Raw genomic sequence first — 25,904 nt, 5'->3', positions numbered from 1 at the left:
AATTTCATAGACCTAAAACACACGTGACAATTGGAATGTCATAGCATTCATACCGACGATACCCGACAAATTAACCCGTAATCAGCACGTCACCACGTCTTTTCTCATACAATCAAGGCAGTCTATGATTAGTTGAAATAGAAAATCACAAATTCATAATTACTAAAAACGTTCTAGAGTCTAGAGGTGAGCTCCTTTGCTGGCTTGTTTTCGAAAGCGATTTCGTAAACGGTCTTGAAGAGTGGGTAGTCATCAACCTTACCCTTGTGGGTGAGGTATTCGTTGATTTCCTTTGCGGTACCGGTACCTTGCAATCTTTGACCACCGAGGAGTTCCTGTTCAAGTTGTTCGAATGGCTTGCCAGTTTCAGCGTGAGCAGCAGCGACCTTGCGGTTTCTACCACCCAAGCAAGTGGTGATCAAGTCAGCAACACCTGCGGATTCTTCAACGAACGTTGCGTCCTTGCAGCTTGGGAAAAATTCTTGACAGAATCTCTTCATTTCGAGTAAACCAACTCTCATGATAGCAGCCTTAGTGTTGTCACCCCATTGCAAACCATCGTTGAAACCACAAGCGATAGCGACAATGTTCTTCATAGCACCACAGAGGGAAACACCTTCAACATCCTCAACGATTGAGACTCTGAAGTATGGTCTATCGAAGAGTTTTTGGAAGATTTCACCATCCTTTCTGTCAGCGTAACCGATGGAGGTTTCAGAGAACTTCTCAAGGGCGATTTCGTTAGCGATGTTGGCACCTGAAAGGGCTGAACATCTGATGCCCAATTCACGTTCAATAACCTTAGCGAAGATGTTGATATCAGCACCAACAACTTCAACACCCTTGATAAGTGAGACAGCACGGGCATTTGGGTTAATCTTACCCTTAAGGGCAGCGAGAGTTTTTGGTAAGAATTGGTGAGGGATGACAATAATGAGGAGAGTAGCGTTCTTAACGGTGTCAATCAAATCTGGGTTGGCGATGACGTTCTCCGGGAACTTTGCGCCTGGAAGATATTTAACGTTCTCATGTTTTTCGTTGATGATGTCTGTGAGGTTTCTGCCTTCAACTTGCTCTTGGAAAACCCACATTGGAACGTCTCTTTCGAATACTAAAACCTGTAAGCGGAGAATACCGGGCATTTTAAGCACCACTCACAATCGGTCTTCTCGAGTGCATTTTGACCTGCGATTCTAGCAGCAACTGAACCCCTGTAAAGTTGTTAAAGTTTAATTAGAATGTGAGAAATTGTCACACGTACCAGTTACCTGTAGCGAGAAGTCAGTATTCTATGAGGGAAAGCGAGTCTAAAAGAACATACCTGAACCAATGACTGCGACGGATTCTTTAACCATTTTAGATATTCTGATTATTGTTGTAATAAAGAGAAAGACGAAAGTGGATAATTGTGTCATTATCGATCTCAGATTTTTTATTTTTCACCGAACAATCAAACTCAAATTACTAAGCGGACATAATGTAAATAGTGCATCAATGAGTGTTTCAACTATAAAACGAGTGTATGTCTCTCTGGTCTTTAAAAAGATCGTATTCAAGGTGTCTTATTCTGTGATTTGACTAACTCGGTTATCAGGCGAAATAGATAATTTTAAATAAAACATACGCTAATATAATCAACTCAACTAGAAGTACTATAATAAATATACTTAAGGGTATACTAACTAATAACTATTTCAGGAATTGTGGTGCCGGTAAGTCGGTTGGCGCGGGTGAATTATGAAATGCAGCACCTGCGTAGGCGTTATCTTGTAACATAAAAATGGCTGAATCAGATTTTTGACGATGTTGACTTTGTTGGAGGTTTTTCCTTATATTGTTAGAAGATTTTGAAGGTGTTGGCTTAGAATTAAATGTCTTTGTGAGCTGAATTTGCTGCCAATTCAAACCGGTGCTATCATTTAAGGAGTTCGTACGTGGGCGCATTTGATGTGTCTGTTTAGCTGGCTTAGATTTCGTAGCAGATTGTGATTGAGATCGCTGAGTAGGATGGTTGTGATGTTGCTTCTTATTAGGTGTTGTGGTTGAAGGTAAAGATTGTAAGACTTCCTGCCAATTATATGGCTCGTTTCGTTTTGTCATTCCGGATGAAGTAGGCATATCCCAGGCATCAGATAAACCCTTAGCTGGTACACTATGTGGCTTCTTAATATGTTTAGATTGCTTAGGAGTCCGCACTTCGGCTTTAGAGTGTGAATTCGTCAAATTAAAGTCAGATGGCTGATGAAGCCTGAATTTAGCTGGCTTCCTAATATCCCTATCCTCTTCATCCTCTATCTCTGATAATAACTTCTGTCTATTAGATTTCCTGTTGTTTGTGTTTGCCATCTCTTAGCCGTTTGAAATCAAGAGATCCCTTGAACCAATACGACGATCTATGGAGGAGTATAATAATTTTAACTACGCATTAAACTATCCTAGTACTTCTACTCCAATACCCAATAATAACGCAGATAAGCAGCGCAAACGATCTAGTAAAGGTATCCGTTTCACACACACAACTACTTCATATCTAACTGACTACAGCTTGCTTGCATTGTAGGAAGATAAAATCTAAATGCGCGAGGCCAAATAATGCTCTAGATGGCCCCTGCGAGAACTGCTTGAATGCTCATGTTGGTAAGTTATTCCGCTTACAAAGCTACTCCACTCTGACACCAAAGAGAATGCGTCTTTGAGGGCGCTACAAAGAAGAGAGGTCCTCCTAAGGGCTATATAGACACTCTCAGTGATAAGCTCGGTCGCCTTGAAATCGTGATTACGAGATTAGCGAAATTACCAAATGCATCCGGCATCTTGGATTCTATACGGACTCAAGATGCTATTACAGCCAGTATCGTTGATAGCATTTTAGATAAACAATTACATGATGCTGTACCGACTTCGGCCGTTAATCCCACTCAAAGGAGGCGTTTGAATAGCTTACAAAGTCTACAACTTGATGTTAAGCCACAAATTGAGGAATTGGAGGACAGCTCAGATGAAGTCACTGATAGTCTCGGTCAACTTTCCATCGATGAGAATAGCAATATTCGCTACCACGGGAAGGCATCAGGTTTACACCTTATCACCAACAATAAGCGTCATGAGCAGGGTATATGGAATTTTCCGGCACCAGGTATTTGGCCAGCAAGCCATGAATTAAAGAAGCTTACCCAGAAGGAGGTTGTTCGCTTATCAGGTGCAAAACAATGTCTCCCAGATATTCAAGTACAAGATAAACTAATTGAATTATATTTCTCCTACGTACATCCCGTCATTCCAATCATTCACAAAGGTTGGTTTATGACTAATTTCAAGGCACCAGAAAACGATGAACGCGCTGATGAGTTACTACCGACTTTGCTCTTATTATGTGTTTTTGGCGTTGCTAGTAGATACTCTGCAGTCAATAACCCCGAATCCCCCGCTCTTTGGGCTGCCGGTACCTTATATATTGAACGGGCGAGGGAAATTGCACATCTCGATCATCCAAATTCTAGGCTCTCAAGCGTACAAGCTTTCCTTCTGCTTACTTATAGGAGTGTCGGATTGGGTGATATGAAAAGTGCCTGGATGTTCCTCGGTCATTCGGTTCGTATGGCCGAAGACCTTGGCTTGCATAGAGATGTCAGCCATTTCCATCCAAACGGCAGATTACGCTTGAGTGACGTCCAAGTGGAAGCTCGCAAAAGAACCTGGCACGGTTGCGTTATTCTCGATACTTATATTTCGAGTTACATTGGCAGGCCAACCGCGATACGTGCAAAGGATTACGACACTAGAGGCTGTAAGGAGGATGAAATTGAAGAGAGCGAGGCATGGCAACCGGTTGAGGCACATGTTACATGTTCAAGAGACGTCTGCGACCTCAGTGATCAGGATTATCCTTTCAATTGGGCAATTCCTCAAACAGGTCATGCTTTATCATGCTTTAATCAATTAAGTAAACTATCAGCTCTCGAGAACAAAATATTAGAAAGCTGTTACTCTATAAAAGAAAAAACAAACAGTGAGGCAGCTCAAATGAGCTTACACGAGTTGCATAAAAGTGTAGATAAATGGAGCATTGATCTACCACGCCATTTGAAGTTCCAAGCATCCTCGCAGAGATTGCCACCGCCAAATGTTCTTACACTTCATACGGCATTCCACTGTACACTCATTTTGCTCCACAGACCGTTTGTTGATATACCGTCTCATTATCCAAGCCATCAAATTATGACAATGGCAGCTAATTCGATAACATCGATAGTAAACTCGCTCAATCATCGCCATGATTTCTTAAATAAGGCTCCTAGTTTATTAATTTACCACGTTTTTACGGCTGGTATTACTCACTGCTTCAACTTGAAGTACCCGGATATAGAACCTGTTGCCAGGCAAAATCTGACTAAAACAATGGAAGCTCTCAAAGCGATGGTAATTACATGGCCAGCTGCAGGTAGAGCGTATGATATGCTTACGGACGTGTATGATATACAACAAAATCAATCATTGGATGAGATTACGGATAATGGTCCAAGAGGAATCAAGAGAATGATGATGGAGAGTACCGAACAACAAGCGAATATGGGTATCAACTTCAGTGATGTTTTCCCTTGTCCGACGGAACCACTCTTACCACAAGTACCGACACGCCATCCTGGTGTTAGCACCTTAAATAATGAACTCTCGGATATAACAAGCGAAGGTCCATTTACGGGATCCTACTATATGGTGAGTCATAGATGACACTTTATGAGAATTTTCTGATATGAAACGCCAGGGCATGCAACAACCTACCATGCTACCAGGTCATAATCTTGGTTCGTTACCGCCGATCGTTTCAGGCCCACTACCACATATGCCAAACTTTCATTCGCCGAACGAACAGATTCGTAGACAGTCACAAAATTTCTACGACTTCAACACACCTTCGCAAACCCAGGGATGGGATATGTAACGATATAGCTTTTCATAATTGTACTTTAATAAATTATTATCTCATTGAAGGAATGAAAAAGTTAAGGGGGGCAGACGGTAGTATTGAAGTTATAAATATTATATAATGTCCTTTTAAAATTACGGTTATTTAGTTGAGAATTGACTCACGTGGACGGATTCGGTACGCGCAGGATGGTTTGATTGCGAAGTGATGTAATCCAAGATGACTCTTTCTTCTTTTCAGTCAACTGTAAATTCTATAAAACTAGTAGAAAGAAACAGTAGATTGATTATATATTATAAAATATAATCACAGATTTGCTAGACATACTCATATATCTTCTACGATGTCAGCAAGCAGCGCATTCTACAATATTACACCAAAGCTTTGGAATAAGCTACTGCACTTTTCCAGTTTCCCTCAAACTGGTATTTCACTCCAGCAGATGGTCATGTTCGGATCAAATCCTTCCCAGGGCACTTTACTAAGAGCTGGGAATTTCCTTTCCGGTGAGTTCTTCTGCATAATTTATCTACTCATCTCTAACTTATAACAGAGGAACTTCCGATAAGATTGGCACACCGATGCGTAGAACTCAACACCCTACCGAATAACTTATCTCAAATGCCGAGTAGTATGTGGATATATACAACTATAGAAATAACTACTAACAACAATCCCTTTAGTACAACGTGTTCTCGGTTGGTACGCCCATTCATTTGACGAATTAATAAACTTCCCACCGCCACAACTCAGCGCAGAAGTTAGGAATCAATTATTTGCACAATCTAACAAAATCGGCAAACTTCCAGAGGCTAAGCCGAATCTCGCTCAACTTGAAGACGAACACACACCGGGACCGGTTAACCCAATTCAGAATAATGGCTCAAAGAATAGAAGAATTCCAATCGAATATAGGTATCATGCTGAAACGCCAAACTACGAGTGGCCGATTGAAGTTGGAGAGTATAATGAAAATTTTACTAGACTCTTAGAAGGTATAAAGAAGAGACATGATACTGTTGTGCCCACTATCGCTCAAGGTGTTTTAGAGTATAAGAAACACAGGCAGCACATTGGTAGGGGTGTCGATACCGACATACAATCATTTTTGGATAGATTCTACATGTCCAGAATTGGTATCAGATTCTTAATTGGTCAACATATCGCTCTTAATAGCATAAACCAGCCGAAAGATTACGTTGGTATTATATGCAAATCAACGAACGTTAGAGATGTCTGTGATGAGGCTATCGATAACGCTAGATTTATAGCAGAAGATCATTACGCTTTGTTTAAACCACCACAAGTTCAACTTATTTGTCCTGAAGATCTCACTATTAGCTACGTTCCTGGACACCTGAATCACATTGTTTTCGAAATTATCAAGAACTCTCTCAGAGCTGTCATCGAAAGATTCGGAGTCGACGCTGAAGACCAAATGCCACCAATTAAAGTTATAGTAGCCGCTGGTAACGAAGATATCACTATTAAGATTTCTGATGAAGGTGGTGGAATACCTCGTAGTGCAATACCTTTGATATGGACTTATATGTACACAACAATGGAAGGCAAAGGACTTGATCCTGAATTTGAGCAATCAGGTAGCGATTACAAAGCACCAATGGCTGGTCTTGGTTATGGTTTACCATTGTCTAGGTTATATGCCCGTTATTGTGAGTGTTGCTTTCTTCATTGATGTTTGTCTAACATAAAAATTATAGTCGGTGGTGACCTTCGCCTTATCTCCATGGAAGGTTATGGAACTGATGTTTATATTCATCGTAAGTAGACATAACTTATAACGGCTCATCTAACGTCATTTCAGTAAACCGTCTATCCTCAAGCGCAGAGCCACTTCAATAGCTACTTTATTATGTACTCATGATGTATTATCAATTTGTTATACAATTACATATAAAATATACAAGAAGACTGATGCATCATTCAGCTCATGTTTGTTCTTTCGTTCACTCAAGCTCCTCTTCATCATCATCAACTAAACCTACAACAAATTTGTCTGCTTCTTCTGAAGCATCCTTGGCTTCTTTGTAAATACCAACATCATTTTCGTTTGAATTGTGATCATCGTCATGAGCGTCGTCAATCTGGCTGCCAGGGCTACCAAAAGTTGATGAGATTCTTTTATATGATCCTTTTAATATTCTCTTAAGTGTGTGTTGATCTGGTAGTGATAAACTCGCTTTATGTTCAATACCATTAGGTAATGCTGGTATTATATGTTGTATTGAAGACAAATCTAAGTTGTCCGTATTATCAGTGGTATCGTCATTTAACTTGTTCACTTTAACCTCAGGGCGTACTTTGTATATTTGCGATTTCATCAAGACAGAAGTGACATCATTGTTTAGCATATCAGTAGTGGCGATCTTCCTAAATTCAAATTGACGTGAAGTGAAAATACTACGTAAACTTGAAATATCAAATGTTTCAATTTCTCCTTTTGCTATTTGTGAAGGATGTACTGAACTACCTTTTGATGCGCTACTTGTGGCCTTTTTCATTGGTTGACTACCGCTCGTATTTTCACCTGTTTCACTAGTACTATCTAGACATGCATCAATATGTGAATGTTTACTTCCATCTTCTTTCTCAAATTCTTTCCAAGTCAACTTATAATCCCATTTAATGAGTTGTTTGAAATCATTATCGTGGGTATACCCAATAAGTTTGCTTCTTTCGCCATCTGCAAATGAGAATGTAACGCTTCGAGGTAATCCATGATTTTCTTCTAATATCTCAGATTTGATTTTGATTACGCTAGAGAGTGTAGTGGAGAGTGATGTATACTTCGAACCAAACTTTATAGGTTCGCCTGTAACGTGAGAATTGGTAATAGCACCTCCAGTATTTGGATTAAGGGGGTAAATATGCGTCGTGCCTTTCTCTGTGGTGACAGCACACCATCTTTCATCTTTGCTCCAGGCAATAGAAGTAACACGAGCTGTTGTATAACCTCTCCTGAGCGCATAGCGATGCCAAACACTATCATATTCTGCGGTGTTATCAAATAATGGACGTGGTCGTAATTCATATACGTGGAATGTGTGTGCGTTAATATCTGCAACCAAAATTGATCTACCGGAAGGACTGAGTGATATAGCTGATAAGTTTGCAATAGAAGCAGTGAATAGCGCTACTGTGCGACCGGAAACTATGTCAAGTACTCTAACTACGCTTGGCTTTCTAGTGAATAATCCATTTTGTTCAGCTAGACTCGCTGGTGAAACGCTCATCAGAGGTGGTGATGAAGCCTCTATCGATGGAGAAGTCAGTGGTACTGATTTACTAAATGTGTTGTTATAATAGTTTTGTATAACGTCAAACGTCCTATGACCCTGCTTGTAGCCTTCTTCGAGGTAGCTAGCAACATGTGAAGCTATTTCAGCGGTTGTGTAGCTCGGTCTATCAGAATATTTAAGATTTTTGGATGCTAATATACCTGAACTTGACTGTGGCGGTTGTGACGTATATAGATAAGCCAAATACCTATTTGCAATACTAGAAATGCGAGGGCAGGGTGATTCTAAAGAGTGTAGTGTCTGTAAATCATGATCTAATATGTGTATTTCTGTCTCTGTGGCTGCAGAAATATAGTTTTCCGTTGTTGATATATTGGTAATAGCAGAGTTGAAATGTACAGATTTTATGGTTTCTTCGGAGGGTATATTGAGTTCTCTGATAGTTTCTGGCTCAGCAGTTGTGCTATTATTGCGTAAGCTATGTATTACCATTTTAGACACTACGCTCACCATATCAACAGTGACTGGTAATCTTTCAAGACGCCTAGAGATATATTTGTACTGCTGTCTTGTAGCAATACTCTGCTCGCTTTCTGCACGCCGTAAACCCGGAACCCCCAATCACGATCTCCCGAATCGTCGTCATTGATCTGTAGCAGTAGATGGCTATTTTTAATTAGAGATCTGCATATATAAACGTATATACATACCTGAATTCTTTGTTTTGTTCATTCGCTCTTAGTTGTGATTTCATAAATGAGGTTAGAGATGCGTAATGATAGGAGAGCGGAAAGTGACTATAGGATATTTTTAATGTAAGTTGTAAGTAAAACTGTCTTTTATATCCATATTTTTCGCTACTATTACAAATTCCACTCGATAGCTTTTCACGGTGATTGCTTCCCCGATCCTGTGTAACTGACGTCCATCAACTTTCTGATGAAGTGTACTGCTATAACAGCACTGGCTATAGCTAGCATAGCGCATGCCTTCCCAAGCTCTCCTGAGGAGCTCGCAGCGCGTGGTGTTCTTCAAGGTGCTAAATTCCACGCACTTCATTCAAGAGATGAAGGTGAATTATCTTACGAGCCATATAACACTACGTGTGAAATTAGGAATGGATTCATTAGAACTGGACAGGAGTTATCTTCTAATGAAACTGACTACATTAACGCACGTATGGATAAGATTATAGATCCGCTCAGGAACTGGCTTGACGGCGCCAATTTAAGCTATGATATTGAGCAGCTCACAAACAACGCAACCAACGCACCTAAGCTCGGTTTGGCAATTTCCGGTGGTGGTTACCGTAGTATGCTTGGTGTATGTCATTGTTTTTGAATGTTAGACATGCTGACGCGAAACAGGGCGCAGGTTTCATAAGTGCCTTAGACAATCGTAACACTAGTCTTGACTTCGAAACTGCTGGTTTACTCCAATCTGCCGCTTATATGACCGGTCTTTCTGGTGGTTCATGGGCGGTCAGTGGATTTGCAGCACAAGACATGACTCCATTTTGGCAATTGAATGATGATGTTTGGAAACTAGACGAAAATATCTTCTGGCCTGGTATTCTTGACGCTTACACTTACTTCAAGGAAATTTTTGAGGACGTAGCTGCCAAGAAGCACGTCTACCCTGAAGACAGTTTCCAAACCCAAATCACCGACTTCTGGGGACGTGCACTCTCCTACCACCTTCTTGCTGAGCCTGAGGAAAAGTTCCCAGGTTACGGCCGTAACACAACCTTCAGCAGTGCCATCACAGGAGCTAGCACTTTCCAAAGTCATGAAATGCCATATCCAATTGTTTTGGCAGTCGAACGTCAGCCTAATCAACTTATCATAGGCCAAAACGCCAGTATTTGGGAGATGTCACCTTACGAATGGGGTACATTTGGTCCATTAGGTGGGTTATAGAAAAATTTTGTTGATAACATTGACCCTACTTAGGTGGTGGAAATGCACAAGACTCACCAAATGGCTTTATTCCAATTGAATGGGCCGGTACTTCTATTGTAAACGATGAAGTTAACACAACAGACTGTGTTAAAGGATTGGACAATTTCGGTTTTGTTATTGGGTAGGTCTTATTTTATTATGTTTATCATGTTAAGATTTGTCCTAGTTCATCCGCAACTTTGTTCTCTGCTGGTGTACAACAAGCCAATGCATCGATCACAGGTTTCGATGTTTTCCAAAGAGCACTCAGAGATATCCTTGGTGATTTCTCTGAGTCTATGGATGATGTTGCCCTTTGGAAAAATCCGTTCTATGGTTGGGAAAACGATACGAACAAGATAGCTCAGGAAACCAACGTTGTTTTGGTCGACGGAGGACTTAATGACGAAAACTTGCGTGAGTTGATTGATTCATACATCTTTCTATCCTTTCTGATCACCTTTTTAGCTGAAAGTACCACGCTTTATAACGAGTATCTCATCTGACATTCCTACAGTTAGACCCTCACTTGAAAAAAGAGCGTCAAGTTGATCTAGTCTTAGCATACGACGGCTCTGCCGATACTACTTACAGCTGGCCTAACGGTACTAGTTTGTACGCTACCTACAACAGAACTATTCATAACGATAGTGGACGCTCAATGGCCAATGTACCAACGCCAGATCAGATCGTCGCACAAGGTTTGAACACTCGTCCAACATTCTTTGGATGTAACGCTACAGATGTTACTAATTACGATGAAGCTAACAAAGCACCTATAATTGCGTACATTCCAGCATATCCGTATGTATATCCAGCAAACACATCAACTTTCAAGTTGGCATACGAAGCGGAAGAATCAGCAGGTATGATCGCAAACGGTGAGGCTGCAATGTCTCTCAACGGTTTAGTTAATGATGGTGAATGGAAGAGGTGTCTTGCTTGCGCGCTCGTAGATAGATCAAGAGAGCGTAATAACATTGACAGAAGCCCAGAATGTCAATCATGCTTCAATGATTGGTGTTGGAATGGTGATCAAGTTGACACTGCTGATGTACCAGAGTACGAACCGGAGATCAATAGTGTTCCTCAATTCGTTCAAGACAGATCAGACGGCAGTGCATTAATTCAACCATACGAATCTGGAGCTGTATCAGGACTTTACTCGGCTACAGCTTTACTTGCTGTCACCTCACTTGTTGGTGCATTCCTTTTCTAGATTCTAATAAATCAACATTTGGATTTTAAGTATTTTCACTTTTACTATATATTTTGTAGCTTAATACATTTATACATCTCAGAATGTATTTCAAAATCCTTAATGTGTCATAAGTACAAATCCCTTTTTAGATAGTTAAATAGCGCTCTTTTTCTCAAATCCGTTTAGCCAATTCCTTATGAGCTCGCCTGCAATGGCATGTCTATTTGGGATGAAAAGAACATTTTCTGATGGTTTGTCTCCGAGTGATGAAGGTGAATTCTTAGCCATCTCTGCGGCTTCTTCACGTGTGAACCATCTAGCCTCTGTTGCGGGGGTTAGTAACTAATTTTATTGTTATAACATAACGGCACCTTCCAACTCAGGATCAAGGTCAGTTCTAAACTTCTTGTAATCAGTCTTATCATCAGCGATGGCGTAAAATCCTGTCATTAAAGAACTTGGGTATGGCCATGGTTGTGAAGCAAAGTATTGTACGTCTTTCACTTTTGTACAGCTTTCTTCCCAAACTTCGCGTGCAACTGCCTCTTCAAAAGTCTCACCGACTTCGACGAAACCGGCTAGACAGCTATACATACCAGATGCATAACGTTTATTACGTCCGAGGAGAATCTGTTGCTTATCAGGTGAAAGAACGGCCATAATAACAACTGGATCAGTACGAGGGTAGTGATAGTTTTGTATGCCTTTCCAACTTTCTGATATAGCGTCTTGATTCTCAAATACAGAAGAGCAACATAACTTCCAACCTGCCCAACAACTGTAATTCAGTTTACCTGAACCTGAATCATACTTATGACGTAAATTCCAGTCAACAATTGACCTCGCTTGAGCAAATATCTTGGAGTCTTCACTATCGAGTACACCGATTAAAGAGCGAGCTTCTCGGAATTTAGTGGTAGCTGATTCAAATTTCTCCTTAGGAAAAGGAGTAGCGTCAAAGCAAAAGTAAACAGTCCCAGATGGTGCATATTGCGGATCGTTGGCTTTTTGTTCAACGCTCTCTTTTACACCGAGGAGAACAATGAGGGTGTTAGATTGTCTGTATCCTTCTAAAAATGATCCCTTAACGTTAGTCATAGATTCTCCATAGTTAGATTCTCCAATATATGACTTTGCGTCATCGAAAGGTAAGGATGTTAACTTGTTATTAGTAATCAATGGATTCAAATTATGTAAAGGAATGAATTGAGATTTCTTTAAAACGCTATTCAAAAAGTTATTGTTATTCCTTAACCAACTTATTTTGTTTAAACCTCCTTCCATTTTACGACGATGACGTTAATATTACAAGCCGTTGAATTATTCGGTGAAATAAATGAGAATGAAAAATTGCAATATGTGAGATTATTTGGGGGTTTAGAAAACATTAGGAAATCTTTTGAAAACCGTAAACCATTATCCTTAGAACTCAATCATAATAGTAACATTACGGCCACATACTCAGATAATAACAATTACGCTTTAAAACTAAAACGCAGGAGGAAATTAATTGATGGTAAATGGCACTATCAGTTTAAAGCTGAAATTATTGGTAGCATACCCCTCACAGCAAGATTTAGATGTAAGTTTATTAGGTCAGCAGAGATAACGACTAATGAGATCCAGCTATGGCAGATTTTACTTCAAACCTACCTGAACCAACATTTTTAGATAGTCTCAATGAAAAGATCTTCTCGGATAATATCAATGAGAGCATAACCGCACTCAGAAACATTCAACTACCGAAGAAGGCAGACCATTTGCAGTTTATTGAAAACCGTGTTAAGGATAACCGTTTGAGGAAAACGCGTGGTGAAAGTATAGAAGGGTTACATAACCAGCCGATTGGTTTAATACAACCACCAGTCTTTTACAGGACCCAAGTATTTAATAATTACCTCTATCAAAACAAACTGAATCCTGATGAATCTATTGGTGTCAATAAAGCCACTGGGCAGCCGTATAAGCGTCTTGTTAGTAGAAATCGCGCCAAAGTCGATAGTGGCTTCTCAATCGCCTGGGATCACTATCCAGTGCCAACATCTACTACAAAGGAAGCTAGCGATTTCATAAAACATTTCCCTAGAAAGGATTTACTTGAGAGATTGGAGAGTTTATTCAATGGGAGACCTTGCTGGACGAGGGCTGCTCTTATGAATCAATTCACACCACAGGAGGCAAGATTCTTGCTTAACCAAAAGCTTAGCGTTACAGTATTTTCATACACATTTCACTCTGGACCATTCGCAGATACATTATGTCGTATAGGTTGGGATCCTCGGTTAGATAGTGGAAATCGCATTTATCAGCGTATCCAAACTCGTATATTGGGTATAAATGAGCGTAGACATAGAGGATTGGGAGGTCGTGCGAGTGGTGTCAATGCCGCTGCAAGAGCAAGTACGGCAACTCCTTCTACCCCAGCACCAAGAGCAAATAGTATAACGAGGTATTTCACACCTGTTAATACAACTGGTAATGCGCCAACAACACCAGAACATAATCCTATGGAACTGAACTCAGAAAGTCACATATTTGACGGAAAGCACACACCAGAAGCAACGAACTTCCAGATTTGTGATATTCACGATGAAGATTGTAAGAAGCTAATAGCTGATGAACAGGGACACAACCAGACGTTTGATTATGTAACCGGCTTTTTCACAACGGAGCAGATAACAAGAATAAGAGGCGTCCTTAAGCGTAAAATAATAGTTCTTAAAGAGGAGAATAGACAGTTGACGGAAGAAGAGCTTGCACAATTGCTTATTCCGGGAGCGATGCAGAATGACTCTGATGAAGAGACTACCCAACAGACGCCATTAGCGTCTAAAAGCACACGCCAGAAAGCGCGTAATCTTAGAGAAACTATTTTATCTAATAAAAAGTAATTTATTTTGTACTCCAACTTTATACACCTTGATCGCTCTTCAATACGCTCATCACTCACAAAACAAAATGGAGCAAAACAAAACACCGGCGGCACCAACGACGCACTTGAAGAGCACTAGAAGCTCAGCAGATGATTTTGCTACACCTAAGCCGCAGTCCTCAGACTCCAGGCAGGAGCATAATCCATTTGAGGCGACAATAAAGGAAAGGCGGGAAAAGGATAGACTTGAACAGAATAGAGGTTTGCATTTAGTTCATACTATAATACAGGCTAACATTTTTTAGAACTTGAGTTATCTCGTACTACTACTACAACTTCTGTCACATCTGGTACGAGTACACCATCAGCGAATTCGAGAACGCCATTCAGACAACAATCATCAAAGGATACATTGGGCAGCAAAGGTTTGTTAACTGTCAAGGTTATGGAAGCCAGACGATTGGCTGTCGTTGATAGCACCAAGGCACACTCATATGTTGTCGTCACATTCGAGAACAACGAATTCGTTAGTAGAGAACCCATAGGAGCATCTGAAGGCGTAGCAAGAGGTTTCCCAAAGAAATTAGAGTCTAGCTTAAGAAGAACTCCATCCAGTGGGGCTCGTACTCCAACTACACCGGATCCAACGAATAGAACAAACAGGGCAAGTCCACCAATCACAGGTCTTTTAGGCCAGAACGGTGATTCTCCTGTATGGAAACATCAAGTTACTTTCGATGTATCACGGGAGGATTCTCCGTTAGAAATTGCGGTATATGATAGAGATCACTCCACAGCAGCAGTAGCTGAAGCTCTTAGTCCAAACAAGCAAACAACAGATGAAAGTCTCGCAAACCTTACAATTGATCCTCAACCAGGTGAGGAGGATAGCGCCGTACATTACATAGGATATGAAGGTGAAAAATATGTCGGCAGCAAAGAAATACGCCCACATCTCAGCCCAGGTGCTGAAATTGACCACTGGTATGAACTCAGTAGACTTGGTGAAGATGGTCGTGAAATCGTCACAGGTGAAATTCGTTTACAAATTCTTTACGAACGTTTCGCTAATAAACATGCATTAAATCCAAAAGACTTCGAATTTTTGAGGTTAATCGGCAGAGGTACCTTTGGTAGAGTATTTCAAGTTCGTAAGAAGGACACTAAGCGTATTTATGCTATGAAAGTATTATCAAAGAAAGAAATTATCGCAAAGAAAGAAGTCGCACACACAATCGGTGAACGTAAAATTCTACAAGTTTCACTGGAATGTCCATTTTTAGTTGGATTGAAATTCAGTTTCCAAACTGAGAAAGAACTCTACTTTGTTACAGATTATAAGTCTGGTGGTGAATTATTCTGGCATTTACAAAGAGAAGGAAGATTTACTGAAGAGAGAGCAAGATTTTACATTGCAGAACTCGTACTAGCACTCGAGCATCTTCACAAATACGACATTGTTTATCGTGATCTCAAACCTGAAAATATCTTACTTGATGCAACTGGACACGTTGCATTATGCGATTTTGGATTATCAAAACCTGATCTACCAGCAGATCAACTTACTTCAACATTCTGTGGTACAACTGAGTACCTTGCGCCAGAGGTGCTATTGAATGATGATGGTTACTCAATGTTAGTAGATTTCTGGTCACTTGGTGTATTATTATTTGAAGTGAGTAACGTCATTTTAAAGTGGGTGTCTAACAAAACTCTCCTAAGATGTGCTGCGGTTGGTCACCTTTCTATGCTGAAGATACTCAACAAATGTACAAAAATATTTGTTTCGGTAAAATTAGATTCCCAAAGGGAGTTATTGGAGATGATGGAAAGCAATTCGTGAAGGGACTCTTGAATAGAAATCCAGAGCATAGACTTGGTAGCAAGAGGGATGCTGCCGAATTAAAGGAAGATCCATTCTTCAAATCAATTGACTGGAATGCCCTCGCTAATAGACAAGTTACACCGCCTTTCAAACCACTAGTTGAAAGTGATGAAAGTGTGGCAAACTTTGACACCGAATTTACTGGTGCTGATATCAGAGAACATGGTGTTCCTTGGGATGATGATGTTGCATCACCTGACAGAGTTGATAAAAATGGTAACGACCAAGATTTGAAGCCAGCTCTAGGATCTGGTCATGTCACACCATCAGGTGAACACAAGGAAAGAAGTGAAAGCCAAAAGGAACCACGTAAATCATTTGATAAACACCAAGAAAGGCCGCATGTTTCATTTGATAGACCACAATCTAATGAACAATCTATACCTAAGGAAAACAATAACCGCAATCATGACACCTTTAGAGGATTCACTTATACAGGCGAAAGAGAAGGTGAATGGGCATCTCTTGAGCAACGGAGGAAAGCGAAAATGGAGAATGAATCAGAGGAATACGCAGTTGGATCTGATGAGGAAGGCGCTTAAATTGAAAAGTTGGTAATACGCAAATGGAATTATTTCTTGTACTTTCTTAACAATCACAAATTAGAAATTTAACGATTTAGCAAAAGCATTTATGAAGTCATTACAAAAGATTAATAGGCGTGCAAGTGGTGGTGATGTAATATATGCAGTGTGTTTCTATATGTTTAACTCGTTTCACTCTTCAAAGCCTCACGTAATGCCTTATCAAGTGCTGGTGAAAGCTTCATGAAGCCGTTATCACGTGTTGCTAGTCTGTATGTAGGTGTACGTTCATAAGTCGAAGGGTTTATCTGATCATTGATAACTGATTAGAAAAGATAGCTTTATCACAACAACTGATAACTCACCTTCCCACCTTCTTCTACTAAAACCATACCAAGATAGTCATCAGGGTCACCTGCTCTACCTAATGTTTGAGGGGAGCGTTCATCTGTATATTGCGCTTAATTTAAATTACATATTATTGCGCTAAAGACCCACCCATAACGGGAATCCATCCTTCACCTCTAAAGAAAGCATCTTGACTGAATTGAGATAAAAAAAAATGTGCTATTTACGTAGTTTAATAACCCACATAACATGCTGATCTTTTGTAAAGTTCTTCTCTACAACTTTATGTAAGAAATTAATGAACTCATCGTTTTGTTCAAGTGATTTATATAGTTGGCTGGATTCAGGATTATCAGAGTTGAGATAGCCGCATATTAATTTACTTGGAGTGTTCTCTGGTAGTTTATCAAGTAGACTAACTGCCCAGCGGTGCGGTTGTTGTTGATGATAGAATAGTCCAGGTAATTTAGGATCCTAAACGGGAGATTAATAAGGTAATTTATACTCTTAACTACAGACTTTTATAGTTCTCAATCTAGCTGCGGTTGTACTAATAAATCTATACAACTTCATCGTTTTTATTGAACTGTCAAGATAAATGCAAGCAGAGAGTAGAGATGTCAACAATGAGGCAAGCGTAGGTGTACCTTATAGCTTTACTTTACATAGATCTCTTATATTAACAGTTCAATACTCTGCTCAAACCATTAGACGATATCAGAGAAGATGTCAGTTATCAGGGCACTGATGAGGATTGGAACGACGTTATAGAATTACTAAATAGTGAAAATAGAGATATTGAGGATACATTCTTATCTCTAAAGCGCAATCTTGATGATGACTGTGAGTTGCGTAGTATGGAAGATAACCGCTCATATCCCAGTTTTAAACACAGCAAACGAGACGCTGGGACTCGAGAGTTCAGTAAAGCACTCAATAGAGGATATAACGACACTTGCGAACTTTCTATCCACATTTCAGCAATCATTGTTATCAACAAGCTCACAGATAAGTTCTCTACAGACGAAATCAGCTGAGATAGATGAGCAACTATCAAAGCAGAAGATACAGGCTAGCGAAATAGATGAACTCCTCAAGGAGCTCGTCATCCCACCTTCATTGATTAACCTCATAATGAATAAGGACGTAACGGATGTCGATGCCTGGATCGACGGCTGTAAAAGCATTGAAGGTTATCTACGCTCAGTTGAGAAGCATCAAGATGTTAAAGCCCGCGTTCAACTCCAGACAGTTTTACAAGTTCTAAAAATGAAGGTGAGCATATTTCGTATAATCAAGTATACCTCTAAATGTTATAGGCTGCCGATAAAATACGTAGCAAGCTGTTCAGTCTGTTCGCACCTTTCCAAGCGTCTGCAACTTCTAACATTGCGTTCCATCAAACAGCAGTACTGTTTAAGTATGCACCTTTATACGCTTTCCTCAAAAGGCAAGAACCTCGCGTAGCTCAAGAAGTCGAACGTGTGTATACTAATGCAGCCAGAGGGTATTACGAGACTTGTTTAGTTAGGTATACAAGGGAAGCGTTCAGAGTTGCACCAAGGTTTCAAGAGCTTGCGATTGCCAATTCTGCAAATGCTTGGGAAAGCAACGAAGAACCTTATGAGCATGAGAATGTGAAACAAAGGCTCAGCTACTCATCTTTGGAAGGGCCGTCTGTATTTTTAGCCTATCAAGCAGATGATGTTAATTATGTGGGTATTGTCAAACGTGCATTTAAATCGTTTAACTAACTTACCTAGAAATTACCTCCTGAAGCAATTTTTAGAAGTTTGTTATTGACCTTTATCGACAACGCATGTTCTGAATTCGCCTTCTGCACGCGTTTCTTTGATGATTCACTACACTCTTTATACCAGGATAAGAACAGTAAACCAGGAGTCTTTCTTTCAGAGCAAGAAGTAGCAATTGCAAATGATTTAGGTTCTATCGGAGCAACACAACAAATATGGAATCATGTTTTTGAGACGGCGTATAACCAGATAAAGAACGATTTAATGAAGATACCAACAAATACGAATCTACCTAGCGCATTATTTAGTATGATTAGAATCAATGACGAAGCGCATGAGGTTTGTCTCGTTAGAGGATGTTTACCTGCAAGTAAATTATGTGCAGCTCTAAGGATATCAATGTGGCCATTACTACAGAAGGAAATGGATGGAAGGGTCGTTGCATTACAGAGACTGGCTGATGAAACTCAAGCACCTTCTGCAAGCTTATTAGGTACAGCTGGTAATTTTGTCAGTTCATCGATGGGATTCGGTGGAAATAGGGTTAGTATTGATTTGGCGGACAAAGTCAGTAAGAGATATGCGACACTTTACAAGTCGTTAAAAGAGCTCTCAACGTCTGACGATCAGATGATGATGCAATCAAACATCAAGAGACTTCGCTCGCTTGTAGAAAATGTCATTGAGAAGGCTGCTAGTAGAAGTGAAGACCGTAACTGGTTGGCCAATGCATACTCTTCGCTTGCTGTGAGTAAATTCTTTAAAACGTAAGATCTCACTAAAGAACAGCTGAAGTTGCAAACACGGTCGTTCGATGATGAACGATCACATTGGCTTGATTTGGCATCTAAAAACAAGAAGTAGATATCTTATGTAAACGAATGTATAGAATGTATGATGTTCTCTAATATGATTGCTTTTAGAAGTTTACACTTGTTCCTCTGCTGTACTATTTGCTATTTTTGTTGACGTTCCTCTTCCTCTTCTTACAGGTACAGATATGACAAATATCATCATAGCAAGCTGTGTATGCTAGTATAATTAATTATTAATAACATATATACTTCTAAGAATCTCCTCATATAAAGTCTAAAGACCCCAAAATAGTCTTGATATTCTAGCGGACGTGCCCCTGAAATAAGTTCTTCAGCATTTCGAGTCTTTCTCCTTTACCATAAAATCCAGTTTAGTGAAAAAATCATTTCTATTTAAATACCCTTATATTTATAATGATATTCTCAATTAAGTCACTCGCTTTGGCCTCAGTCGCCGCATCAGCCGCTGCTCACTGCACACGTACCTACAAAGTACAAGGTGGTGAATACTGCGATGAAATTTCAGCTTCTCAAGGACTTTCTACATACCAATTAGCTGCCAGCAACTTTGACAAGATCAACGCTGACTGCACCAACCTCGAAGAAGGTGAAGAACTTTGCTTAGGCTGGCCAGGTTCTGATTGCACAGAGACTTACGTTGTCAAAGAGCATGACACATGTGATTCAATTGCCTACAACAACCAAGTGGGTTGATATTAATGAAATCACCATCGTACTAACTTATACACAGGTAAATACCACAGTACTCTGGCTCAACAACCCACAAATTGATAACGCCTGTGGAAACGTCTACATTGGTGAAGTATTGTGCGTTCACAACGGCGTCAAGGTTCCGGAGTACAATATACCAGAAGATGCTCCTGTCCACTCTATCAACGACGTTGTTGACTGGTCAAACTCACCAGTAGCTAATGCTATGCCAGTTGAACAGCCAGAGACTGATCAATGCGACGCTTAAACTGTCTCACTTTACTTTCTATTATGACATCATCAATAACAAGACAAACTTGCTGGAATCTCTCTATCATATTTCGTTACACACTCTTTTAACAAACTGGATTTGTGATTTATATTTTAATCATCCATGACATTCTTTTGCCTCGAGTATGCTGTAAATGTGAATGAAATGAGCGTCTACAACCTATGTATTGTTTACCTTCGTTAACATATGAAAGAGAACACGTGGTTTTTGTTGTACTTCAATCTATCAAAAGTAGTGCCAGTACAATAGTCGATGATTGTGTCATCATAGATATACTCGCATTATTCTTCGAAGACTATTTTATTTTATTTTGTACTGATTTTGAAAATTATATGGAGTGAATTTGTGATGGTGTTTATGAAGCAACTCCTCATGTAACGTTTATTAAATCCGTGTATGTCCTGCAACTAATATTAATACATTGAAATTAAACAAAATTTCACTTTCAACATAGTAACAGATTTATTAAATCATTAAAGTATTTTTCAAAATATATTTTTAATAACTTCTTAATTGTAGACAAGAATTCCATGGTAAATATTTACTAATTCGTGGACCCTTTGTTCTATCTCAGCTATTAAAGTCGCAAGCGCATTTTATAGCGAAAGAAAAGCATCGAGTATACCATTCTCGAGAAAAACAGCTTAGTTCCATACAATGAGGGGCACCTTTTACCAAGCTGACGTCGACTACTGCACTATTTTTAAATGCTTTTGCGCAAATATTAATTTCTTCCTCATTGACATCAAAAAAAGGATCTTCATCTACGAGAGAAAACATGACTGGTGCTGATACATCTGCTGCCCACTTTTGTTTCCATCTTGGAAGCCAATCAATGGCGAATCCAGCTATCTCTGTAAGAGGTGATATGGCATTGAGACGTTTGCTCTCCTCCAGAACCTCAGAACTAACTGTCCCATGTTTGAACATAATCTTATCCTTGGCGTCGACGGGAAACATTACGTGGCTAGAGTCAATAGGAACAAAGGAAGGCATATCTGTCTTCAACGATGATGTGTTTCCCATGCCGCTTGCTATCAGACCTCCTAGTGGATATAACGGAATATTGTCTTGTGTATGAAGGGCACATGCTACAATAGCTCCCATTACTCCTAGACTATGACCTAGGAGGACTATACAATTGCATCCGTTTGGTACTCCGACCTCAGTCCAGAGTTTCGGAAGAATGTAATGATGCAGCCAGCGGCCGGTCTCTTGAGGAAAATCAGATTGGTCTGGTATGGGTAGTATAGAACTTGTACCACCATAGGAAGGTCGATCTATAGCTATAAACGGAACTCCAAAAGCAACACTCGCCAAAGACGCAGAGACTTTAGGAGTAGCATCAAAGTATTGACTGTCGTAGGTACCACCATGGAGACCAACAATCAAAGGACAGTGCTCAATGGACCTTACTGATTTCGGTGGAATTGAGTGCACACCTGTGACAGTGCCATTATTGGATAGTATATATTTAAATGGCTGCATTGAGGTTTAAGTTATGCACTAAGATGACTACAGTTAAACACTCTGAAATCACGTTAAAGGTAACAATGTAAAGCTCTTTGAATGAGTTTTTCAGCTAGGCGTATCGTCGGAGACCGAGGCCACGTCGTCTTTTGCTCTATACGCGAGGTTTAGTAAAGATATTTCTGAAGAGCTATGTGGCAGTAAATAATATTAACTTGCTCATCTTCGTATATACATGGGTTAGAGAACTATGTTATTAAAATGATACAGCTTAGCTCAAACACAAAATACTTAAATCTTTATTACCTACACATCAACCTTGCAAAGTAATCTATAATAATCTTATATCCATTAGATCAATTGAAAGGAACTTTTGATATCCGTTGCCCTTGATCCCTCAGGCAAATGTCTTATTGTCGGCGCAAGCTCATAGTTGAACACCTATACAAGTAATATATAGCGTATAAGTTCGTATCTGCGGAATTAAAATTAGTAGTCATTGCCAACGCTGCCGAAACTTACAGCATACTGAGAAAAGCTATCACCAAAGCAACAATACTTCATGAATTATAAATTATTTTCGAGCTGTTGTGTTCGAGTGGAAGTTAAGGTACAATAAGACGAAAGAGACTAGCTATAGAGGACAAAAGGTCACTACCGAAAGTCTTTGAATGGAGAATCTGATTACAATCAGGAAGATTAATATTATTGACAAGAGTCAGGGTTGCCACTTCTTCGCTGTCAAGTTTGTCACTCAGTGAATTCTTAATAAGCTCGAACATTTCAAGACAGAAGCTGTTAACACAGCTTTGCCTATTGTAGTATAACATTTTAAGTCACTGGTATATATTTCTTTGTTTTGGTACTAATAAATGACTTTCAAACGTTCAGCTAAAACAACATCGGAAACAGATATAAAGCGCCTACCATAGTAGATAGCTACAGCGATAGTCACCAAAAATGAAATAAGTTTGCTTTATTTGGCGAATACTCTTCTTGCAATAAATGCTATGCTGCGTAAATGTTACGAGTTCCTTAGAAAAATCAATTACGGCCGCATTTGAATCAAATGAATTATATAAGTGACGCAATGATTTTTTAATATCTATACCTATGATTTTAAAGAGCCTGTCGTTTGCTGCTGCTGCTTCACATGTGGCATTTGCTGCATCCGTTACCATCGATCCAAATTTAGCTGGATGTAAAGCCCTTGAGAAGATCGGCAAAACACAAGTTCATTACCCTAGTAAGCATTGTATATTACTACGTCTGCAGCAAGTTTAATTGACTTTTTCAGATGATCCTATCTACGAATCTGATATTTTTCACGCTAGCTCGAGTAGTTCTCAACGAGCAGCTTGCTCGGTTGAACCATCTACAGTTGATGAGGTAGTTGATATTATCAACGTGATTTCTGAACAAAATGTCCCATTTGCTTTGAAATCTGGTGGTCATGCACAGAATGTCGGTTTCAGTTCTACTGAAGGTATTCAAATCGCTCTAAAGAACTTCAACAGTGTGGAGTACGATCCAGTAACCAATCTTGCAACCATTGGTACTGGGCAGCTATGGGAGTCTGTCTATGCTGGCCTTGAACCGCACGGAGTTAGTGTCAATGGTGGTAGAGTTTCGGGCGTGGGTGTTGGAGGTTTCGTTTTAGGTGGTGGCTACTCTTGGCTTACAAATCAAATCGGGTTGACAAGTGATCGTGTCGTCGAATATGAGATTGTCCTTTACACGGGTGAAATCCTCAAAGTGAACCGCGAATATCACCCAGACCTCTTCTTTGGCTTGAAAGGTGGTGGTAACAATTTTGGTATCGTTACAAAGGTCACTCTAGAAGCACACCAGCAAGGTCAAGTCTATGTAAGCACGCAATTACAGATAATCTTCTACTTAATTTCATCAGGGTGGTCAAATTTTCATCTCTAAAGACAGCCTTAGCAAGGCAAATACGGCTATTTCTAATTGGGACAAGAACAAAAATGATCCAAAATCGTCAATAGGCGTTACATATGGATACGCTCCTGGCCAGGGACTATTTGCTGAACTTCTTCTCTTCTATGATGGTCCAACACCGCCAAAAGGAGTATTTGACGAAATATTAGCAATTCCGAGCGCCAAGTCAAGTGTATTTAGCCGCTCATACACTGATCTCGTATTGTCAGTCAATGGATCTGCCACCGATGGAGTCAGAGGATATTACCGCGGAATTTCTCTCAAAGAATATCCCGTTGTGCTATTAGAATCTATTGCTAATTACACTGAAACACTGGGTAAAGAAGCTGAATCTCACTCGTTGGCATCTCTCGTTGTGGCCGTTGAACCGTTCTTGAAGAACATTAATTCACATGATACATACGGTCCTTCTGCTTTCCCTCACCCAGCTGATGGATATCTCTCCCCAGCCAACTTTATTCCAACCTGGACTGACGAGAAGGAAGATAGTTACTTCTACGACCTGACAAAAAAGTTTTCGGATGCCATCACCTTTAATGCTGATGCTCTAGGTCAAAACATATCCCATGCTATCATATATAATAATTACGCCAACGCTGATGTTCCTCATGAGCGTATTTACGGCGACAATATAGACAAAATTGCCGACATTAAGAAGCGTTATGGCGTCGATAGAGTTTCGCACCTTACTGGAGGTTTCATTGTAGGTAAATCCGTAGGTAAGAGTGGAAACTGGTAGAAACACAATTTACTAAGAAGCTACGCTATTGTACCAGATATGATTTAAGATTCTCACTAATGTGCTTGAAATTCACAGAAAAGATGAAACCAATTAAATGGTCTACCGAAACTGGCCTATCTTCAATGAAACTGACTAAGTAGAAGGCTTAAAATGCTATATCAAGTACTATCTACAAAAATATTGTAATCTAGTTTATATTAGGAAGTAAGGGTCTATGGGGTTAGTCTGAGCTATGGAATAGATTGGGCATATATACCACTCTTTCTCAAACTGAAATTGCGTAGTCTTAATTTTCCTGCGTTTGACTTATTTTTTTAATACTATTACGTCAACAATTCGTCATAATATCACTAACTCGAGTGATTTGGGCAAGTCTCGACGGAATGACGTGACACAAAATATATAACAGCCAGGGCAGAAGGGTTACCGCCCTAATGACAAATAACCTTGTTCGGGATAGTGTGACCCACACTATGGTCTATGACCCAGAATCAGATACGGATAATAAGAGTTTAGATGATAAAGTGGAGGAAAATCCTCCACTTTCAAGTGATCTGTACAGAGAAGTGGTGTATTGTCGCTATTTCAACGGAAAAAATATAAAACAGACTCAAATAACATTGCAACGCAGCCGAGCGTCTTTGATACGGCAGAAGCAAAATACTTCGAGCCATCCCCAAATTACGAGAATAGACACCGCTTTGATTCACTTTTCAGATGGTTAGGTTATGGTTATGGATTGGTTGGTTAGGTTTTAGGTTACAAAATACTATCAAAAGATCGTTACTAAAAAGTGAAAATTTTAAAAATAAGACATCTTAATGTTCGCCTAAATCAAGCGGAAGTTTGTCACTCTTTTCCTTACGAGTGCAAACGAAATAAGCCTCTGTAGGTGGTCCCAGTTGGGGGTAATCCTGCGCCATTGCTTGAAGTGCTCCGTGGTGAGAGTGCTCATGGCACCCCCCGCACCAAGCACAATTGGCACAAACGTAACTGGAACATGGTTGCGATACTTGAGGACCTTCTTGTGGGCCTGATGGTTCAAACCAACTCGAATTAACTCACTACCACTCTTCTTCTGCCAATCCTTGGTAACTTGTTGTATATGAGGGACCAAGGCGATTGATGAATGAACAGTGATATCATGCATCGTAAGTGCTCCAGCACCATTACTCTCCTTGAGGACCAGATCCATTCGCTTATT

General features: G+C 39.9%; 15 protein-coding genes across 15 annotated transcripts; 8 read left to right on the top strand and 7 right to left on the bottom strand.

The window, feature by feature from the left end:
- Positions 1 to 117: 117 nt before the first annotated feature.
- On the bottom strand, positions 118 to 1,378 carry GPD1/GPD2 (NAD-dependent glycerol-3-phosphate dehydrogenase). Its single transcript, XM_006959737.1, has 3 exons — positions 1,322 to 1,378; positions 1,159 to 1,218; positions 118 to 1,111 (listed from the first exon to the last, which is right to left on the bottom strand). The coding sequence occupies exons 1-3, from the start codon at positions 1,353 to 1,355 to the stop codon at positions 174 to 176; spliced, it is 1,032 nt and encodes a 343-aa protein (XP_006959799.1). The 5' UTR covers positions 1,356 to 1,378; the 3' UTR covers positions 118 to 173.
- Positions 1,379 to 1,490: 112 nt separating this feature from the next.
- On the bottom strand, positions 1,491 to 2,642 carry WALSEDRAFT_61108 (hypothetical protein). The gene has a single exon (XM_006959736.1). It carries the CDS (start codon positions 2,344 to 2,346, stop codon positions 1,690 to 1,692), a length of 657 nt encoding a protein of 218 aa, XP_006959798.1. The 5' UTR covers positions 2,347 to 2,642; the 3' UTR covers positions 1,491 to 1,689.
- Positions 2,401 to 4,985, top strand: WALSEDRAFT_58322 (hypothetical protein). The gene is made up of 4 exons (XM_006959735.1): positions 2,401 to 2,498; positions 2,545 to 2,637; positions 2,698 to 4,716; positions 4,766 to 4,985. The coding sequence occupies exons 2-4, from the start codon at positions 2,626 to 2,628 to the stop codon at positions 4,940 to 4,942; spliced, it is 2,208 nt and encodes a 735-aa protein (XP_006959797.1). The 5' UTR covers positions 2,401 to 2,498; positions 2,545 to 2,625; the 3' UTR covers positions 4,943 to 4,985.
- Positions 4,986 to 5,019: 34 nt separating this feature from the next.
- Positions 5,020 to 8,651, top strand: WALSEDRAFT_61107 (alpha-ketoacid dehydrogenase kinase). The gene is made up of 5 exons (XM_006959734.1): positions 5,020 to 5,433; positions 5,481 to 5,558; positions 5,611 to 6,600; positions 6,649 to 6,708; positions 6,753 to 8,651. Exons 1-5 carry the CDS (start codon positions 5,271 to 5,273, stop codon positions 6,788 to 6,790), a joined length of 1,329 nt encoding a protein of 442 aa, XP_006959796.1. The 5' UTR covers positions 5,020 to 5,270; the 3' UTR covers positions 6,791 to 8,651.
- Positions 6,801 to 8,951, bottom strand: WALSEDRAFT_61106 (hypothetical protein). Its single transcript, XM_006959733.1, has 3 exons — positions 8,898 to 8,951; positions 8,698 to 8,853; positions 6,801 to 8,650 (listed from the first exon to the last, which is right to left on the bottom strand). Exons 1-3 carry the CDS (start codon positions 8,939 to 8,941, stop codon positions 6,895 to 6,897), a joined length of 1,956 nt encoding a protein of 651 aa, XP_006959795.1. The 5' UTR covers positions 8,942 to 8,951; the 3' UTR covers positions 6,801 to 6,894.
- A 164-nt stretch (positions 8,952 to 9,115) lies between these two features.
- Positions 9,116 to 11,430, top strand: WALSEDRAFT_33536 (hypothetical protein). The gene is made up of 5 exons (XM_006959732.1): positions 9,116 to 9,510; positions 9,555 to 10,095; positions 10,140 to 10,269; positions 10,315 to 10,546; positions 10,645 to 11,430. The coding sequence occupies exons 1-5, from the start codon at positions 9,127 to 9,129 to the stop codon at positions 11,344 to 11,346; spliced, it is 1,989 nt and encodes a 662-aa protein (XP_006959794.1). The 5' UTR covers positions 9,116 to 9,126; the 3' UTR covers positions 11,347 to 11,430.
- Positions 11,431 to 11,438: 8 nt separating this feature from the next.
- On the bottom strand, positions 11,439 to 12,589 carry WALSEDRAFT_58319 (hypothetical protein). Its single transcript, XM_006959731.1, has 2 exons — positions 11,700 to 12,589; positions 11,439 to 11,651 (listed from the first exon to the last, which is right to left on the bottom strand). Exons 1-2 carry the CDS (start codon positions 12,424 to 12,426, stop codon positions 11,482 to 11,484), a joined length of 897 nt encoding a protein of 298 aa, XP_006959793.1. The 5' UTR covers positions 12,427 to 12,589; the 3' UTR covers positions 11,439 to 11,481.
- A 194-nt stretch (positions 12,590 to 12,783) lies between these two features.
- Positions 12,784 to 14,230, top strand: WALSEDRAFT_61105 (hypothetical protein). Its single transcript, XM_006959730.1, has 2 exons — positions 12,784 to 12,910; positions 12,955 to 14,230. The coding sequence occupies exon 2, from the start codon at positions 12,957 to 12,959 to the stop codon at positions 14,217 to 14,219; it is 1,263 nt and encodes a 420-aa protein (XP_006959792.1). The 5' UTR covers positions 12,784 to 12,910; positions 12,955 to 12,956; the 3' UTR covers positions 14,220 to 14,230.
- Positions 14,231 to 14,281: 51 nt separating this feature from the next.
- WALSEDRAFT_33534 (kinase-like protein) lies at positions 14,282 to 16,715 on the top strand. The gene is made up of 3 exons (XM_006959729.1): positions 14,282 to 14,461; positions 14,506 to 15,875; positions 15,923 to 16,715. Exons 1-3 carry the CDS (start codon positions 14,287 to 14,289, stop codon positions 16,625 to 16,627), a joined length of 2,250 nt encoding a protein of 749 aa, XP_006959791.1. The 5' UTR covers positions 14,282 to 14,286; the 3' UTR covers positions 16,628 to 16,715.
- Positions 16,716 to 16,739: 24 nt separating this feature from the next.
- WALSEDRAFT_61104 (hypothetical protein) lies at positions 16,740 to 17,541 on the bottom strand. Its single transcript, XM_006959728.1, has 5 exons — positions 17,477 to 17,541; positions 17,202 to 17,431; positions 17,108 to 17,151; positions 16,975 to 17,057; positions 16,740 to 16,917 (listed from the first exon to the last, which is right to left on the bottom strand). Exons 1-5 carry the CDS (start codon positions 17,528 to 17,530, stop codon positions 16,792 to 16,794), a joined length of 537 nt encoding a protein of 178 aa, XP_006959790.1. The 5' UTR covers positions 17,531 to 17,541; the 3' UTR covers positions 16,740 to 16,791.
- WALSEDRAFT_61103 (hypothetical protein) lies at positions 17,418 to 19,615 on the top strand. The gene is made up of 6 exons (XM_006959727.1): positions 17,418 to 17,594; positions 17,644 to 17,800; positions 17,841 to 18,232; positions 18,277 to 18,672; positions 18,721 to 19,458; positions 19,507 to 19,615. The coding sequence occupies exons 1-6, from the start codon at positions 17,556 to 17,558 to the stop codon at positions 19,573 to 19,575; spliced, it is 1,791 nt and encodes a 596-aa protein (XP_006959789.1). The 5' UTR covers positions 17,418 to 17,555; the 3' UTR covers positions 19,576 to 19,615.
- A 113-nt stretch (positions 19,616 to 19,728) lies between these two features.
- Positions 19,729 to 20,649, top strand: WALSEDRAFT_33531 (hypothetical protein). Its single transcript, XM_006959726.1, has 2 exons — positions 19,729 to 20,231; positions 20,278 to 20,649. The coding sequence occupies exons 1-2, from the start codon at positions 19,941 to 19,943 to the stop codon at positions 20,503 to 20,505; spliced, it is 519 nt and encodes a 172-aa protein (XP_006959788.1). The 5' UTR covers positions 19,729 to 19,940; the 3' UTR covers positions 20,506 to 20,649.
- On the bottom strand, positions 20,622 to 22,017 carry WALSEDRAFT_65649 (hypothetical protein; the record flags this gene model as incomplete). Its single annotated transcript, XM_006959725.1, has 2 exons — positions 20,622 to 20,656; positions 21,186 to 22,017. The coding sequence occupies 2 exons, from the start codon at positions 22,015 to 22,017 to the stop codon at positions 20,622 to 20,624; spliced, it is 867 nt and encodes a 288-aa protein (XP_006959787.1).
- Positions 22,018 to 23,112: 1,095 nt separating this feature from the next.
- Positions 23,113 to 24,697, top strand: WALSEDRAFT_52314 (FAD dependent oxidoreductase; the record flags this gene model as incomplete). Its single annotated transcript, XM_006959724.1, has 3 exons — positions 23,113 to 23,245; positions 23,381 to 23,865; positions 23,909 to 24,697. 3 exons carry the CDS (start codon positions 23,113 to 23,115, stop codon positions 24,695 to 24,697), a joined length of 1,407 nt encoding a protein of 468 aa, XP_006959786.1.
- Positions 24,698 to 25,518: 821 nt separating this feature from the next.
- On the bottom strand, positions 25,519 to 25,895 carry WALSEDRAFT_65647 (hypothetical protein; the record flags this gene model as incomplete). The annotated part of the gene is made up of 2 exons (XM_006959723.1): positions 25,519 to 25,634; positions 25,670 to 25,895. 2 exons carry the CDS (start codon positions 25,893 to 25,895, stop codon positions 25,519 to 25,521), a joined length of 342 nt encoding a protein of 113 aa, XP_006959785.1.
- Positions 25,896 to 25,904: the final 9 nt, after the last annotated feature.

The sequence above is a fragment of the Wallemia mellicola genome, assembly GCF_000263375.1.
Source record: "Wallemia mellicola CBS 633.66 unplaced genomic scaffold WALSEscaffold_20, whole genome shotgun sequence".
In the NCBI taxonomy this organism is placed as follows: Eukaryota; Fungi; Basidiomycota; class Wallemiomycetes; order Wallemiales; family Wallemiaceae; genus Wallemia; species Wallemia mellicola.
This window is presented reverse-complemented; position numbering and strand designations above follow the sequence as displayed.